The 3,379-nt window shown below is 48.4% G+C and overlaps 1 protein-coding gene across 1 annotated transcript; it reads left to right on the forward strand.

Moving 5' to 3' along the window:
* The first annotated feature begins 227 nt into the window (after nucleotides 1–227).
* On the forward strand, nucleotides 228–475 carry Smim40 (small integral membrane protein 40). The gene has a single exon (XM_051186561.1). It carries the CDS (start codon nucleotides 228–230, stop codon nucleotides 468–470), a length of 243 nt encoding a protein of 80 aa, XP_051042518.1. The 3' UTR covers nucleotides 471–475.
* The last annotated feature ends 2,904 nt before the right edge of the window (nucleotides 476–3,379 follow it).

Consider the following 3,379-nt stretch of genomic DNA (forward strand, 5'->3'; position numbering starts at 1 on the left):
CAGCCAGGTAAGGCTGAATGAGAGAGCACACATAGTAAAACTTATTAAGAAATGAAAAAATGTCCCCAAGCTCAAAAGCCTTTCTATCCTATCTACCTGGGTTCTGGAATTAGTGTCAAATCCAGCAGGTGCAGGGTCATCACAGCCAAGCCCTTAAATCCTGGCTGTGCTGAGCCAGGCCTTCCGTTCCTGCAGTGAGCCAGCCAGCTGTCCCACAGTGGGTAAGTATGGCAGAGGAAGAGGGAGGTCTGGAGGAGGGGGATGTGTTCCTAGCATTCGCCCAGGGTCCCACTCCTCCTCGGGGACCCCTGCGGCGCACTTTGGACAAGATCTTCTTCTCCTTCTTGGTGCTCTTCCTGACACTACTGATGCTGGAGGCTGCTTACAAACTGCTGTGGCCCCTGCCATGGTCGATGTTTTGGGACTGGCTCCTGAAGACGCCTGAGGAGGAAGAGGCACTGGAACTGTGAGCCTCTGCCTAGACTCCGTCCTGGCTACCAAGGTGAGAAAGGAGACCAGAGAGATTGGGGTGGGAAGGATAGCTTAGGCCAGCACTCTAAGACTATTTCTGTTTGTGGCTATGTGCACAGGAGTGAAGGTGTGAAGGTGACCACAGATGCTGGAGGGTGTTGGATCCCTTGGGGCTGGAGTTACAGTAGGAACTGGGAACCAAACTCATATCCTCTGCAACACACACACAAATTTTCCTTTTTTTTTTTTTTGAGACAGAGTTTCCCTGTGTAGCTTTGTAACCTGTCCTGGAACTCACTTTGTAGATCAGGCTGGCCTCAAACTCACAGAGATTCGCCTTTCTCTACCTCCCAAGTGCTGGGATTAATGGCATGTGCTATCACTGCCCCGCCAACTTTTAACTTCTTATACATGCACAATGTATTTTTATCATATTCACTCCCTAGACATCCCTTCCAATGCCTCCAGGAGCCCCTTCCCTATAGGTTTAAAAAAATTAACTTTTTAGTCGGCATACAAGTTGTTTCATTGTGCCATGGTCATATTATCAATGTGTCATCTGCCTCCCACCCTTGTGCCCCCCATGTCTCTTCCTGCTTCATGCCACCTATGTTCCACTTTTCTCTGTAGTCCTCCTCTAGACTGCTTCCTCCCCTTTTGACTTTCATGTCCTACACGGGAGCTCACACACACACTACTCTGTATATATACAGTATATAAATTTAAACCCAGATCCCACATATGAGAGAATAAAAGGAATGATTTACCCTTTTGAACACATCTTACTTTGCTTAAGGGTGATTTCTGTTCCCTGTTTTCCTGCAGATGTCATGATTTAAGTTTTCTTCCCAGCTGAGTAAGGGCCTACTGTATGTGTGTGGCACACTTTCTTCGTCTGCTGATGAACATGTAGGCTGCATCCATTCTTTTGCCTATTGTAAGCACTACGGCAATAAACATGGATGTGCAACATCCCTGTGGTGTTCTGACATAGGCTTCTTCAACCATCTCTCCAGGAGTGATACAGCTGGGACATGTTTGGTCTCAGGCAGTGCATGCGCCCAGAAGTGACAATCTCGGCCCACCTCTAACTGGATGATAGAAGGGTTTCTAGCAGTTAGAGAAAAGCCAGAATTCCTCAGGAACTTGTGAAACAGGTTCCTGTCTGCAAAAAGGACTTATTTTTCCTTGCTTCTGGATGAAGGGACTTATGGCTCTCCGTTGACACGTACCTGCGATGCCTCTCAACATATCAGAGCCCATGCTGGCCTTAGTTCCCTACAGTCCCTATTCATAAGTATCTGTTAGATATCCCAGACCTGCTCCAGCTCAGGGCTCAGCCCCCCCAGCTAGTCAACCTCCTTATAACCTACTTTCTATCGTTCACAACTCCTGTCCCAGGGTCAGTTGCGCTCTCTGGTCTTGGTAGTCATTAGACACACAGAAGGTGTATATGCACACATGCAGGCAAAACACCCACACATATAAGATAAAGTTCTTCTGAGTAGTTGCAATCATCGAAAGAACATAAGTAAAACGTATGTTTATTTTTATTCATTATATAATGCACTCACCTCCATTACTCCCCCACACCTCCTCTCACTCCCATGGAAGCTTTTTTCCAAGTCTGCACTCGTCTCCATCTTCCAGCTCTTTTTCAGTTTCCTAGTCCTCCATGTGCTCTCAGCCTAGGACTTGCTGTCAGTTTGTACAACTATTTATTTAAAATGTATTTATTTGACTTTGTGTGTATGGACGTTTTGCCTGCATGCATGCATGTTCATCATGAGCATGCCTATTGGATGCCCTGGGACTGGGGTTACAGATGACTCTGTCACTCTGGGACTGGGGTTACAGATGACTCTGTCACTCTGTAGTCCTGGGAACATTCTCAGGTACCTGCATTCACACGGAGTCTTACATGGGCGAACACACACATACAAAAAACAGAAAGTAAATAATGGTGAAAAGATAGGAATCTTCAGGGCTGGAGAGATGGCTTAGAGGTTAAGAACACTGGCTGCTCTTCCAGAGGTCCCGAGTTCAATTCTCAGCAACCACATGGTGGCTTACAACCATCTATTACAGGATCTGATTTCCTCTTTAGAGCTGCAGGCATACATGTGGACAGAGCACTCCTAAAGAAACAACATCAACAGAAAAAAATCTAGGGAATCTTTCTTTCAGGCAAGCATTCAGGAAAACCCATTTTGAGAAAACTAAGAATATGGAAATAAAATCTTTAGAGTCCTATTAACCACTTAGGAACTTTTCTTTTTCCCCAATTTAAATGTCATAAGCTTAAAGGACCGGACAGGAAACGAGGTGGGTTTCTTTAATGCGAGTTTGAGGTCCAGGTCCTCTAGAGAGCCACTGGGCTTCTTGGTCTTATAAATGAGCAAGACGCCCACCACCCAGGGAGTGCGGAAGGATGCCGACGCTTACTTTTCCGTTTTCCTCATCAGCACAACTGCAGGCCTCACCTCTCTACCCTGCGGGCGTCCCAGTCATTCTCCCACCCCCTCTCCTTTTCTCCACAGCTCTCCCGGAGGAGGAGCCGCCCAAGGGATTTTATGAGCCTCCCTTGGTCTCCTGGCGCTCCCAGCGGCTGCTTGAACCGCTCCACCGCAAGCCCGCGCCAGGTTATCCCGCGCCCCGCCTCACGCCCTGCAAACCCCAGCACGAAGCACAACTTTGTGGTCAGGATGACCCTCGGGGAGACAGAGGGCCACAGTCCCCAGCAGCTGGCTCGGCCGTCACGTCAGTGATGCAGCCTGGGCAGCGAGTCCCCGACGGCAATAATAACAATACCTCACTTGTGCAGCATGCTGTGATCATTTGTGCTTGTGTGTAAGCACCTGACCGCAGAGGCCGGGGCTGGATAGCCTTCAGGTGCGCGGCGCGTCTG

Source organism: Phodopus roborovskii, unplaced genomic scaffold (genome assembly GCF_943737965.1).
Source record: "Phodopus roborovskii unplaced genomic scaffold, PHOROB, whole genome shotgun sequence".
Taxonomy (NCBI): Eukaryota; Metazoa; Chordata; class Mammalia; order Rodentia; family Cricetidae; genus Phodopus; species Phodopus roborovskii.

What these genes read in the sequence shown, in the direction of transcription:
- Smim40 (XM_051186561.1), top strand. Translation starts at nt 228, where the DNA reads ATGGCAGAGGAAGAGGGAGGTCTGGAGGAGGGGGATGTGTTCCTAGCA.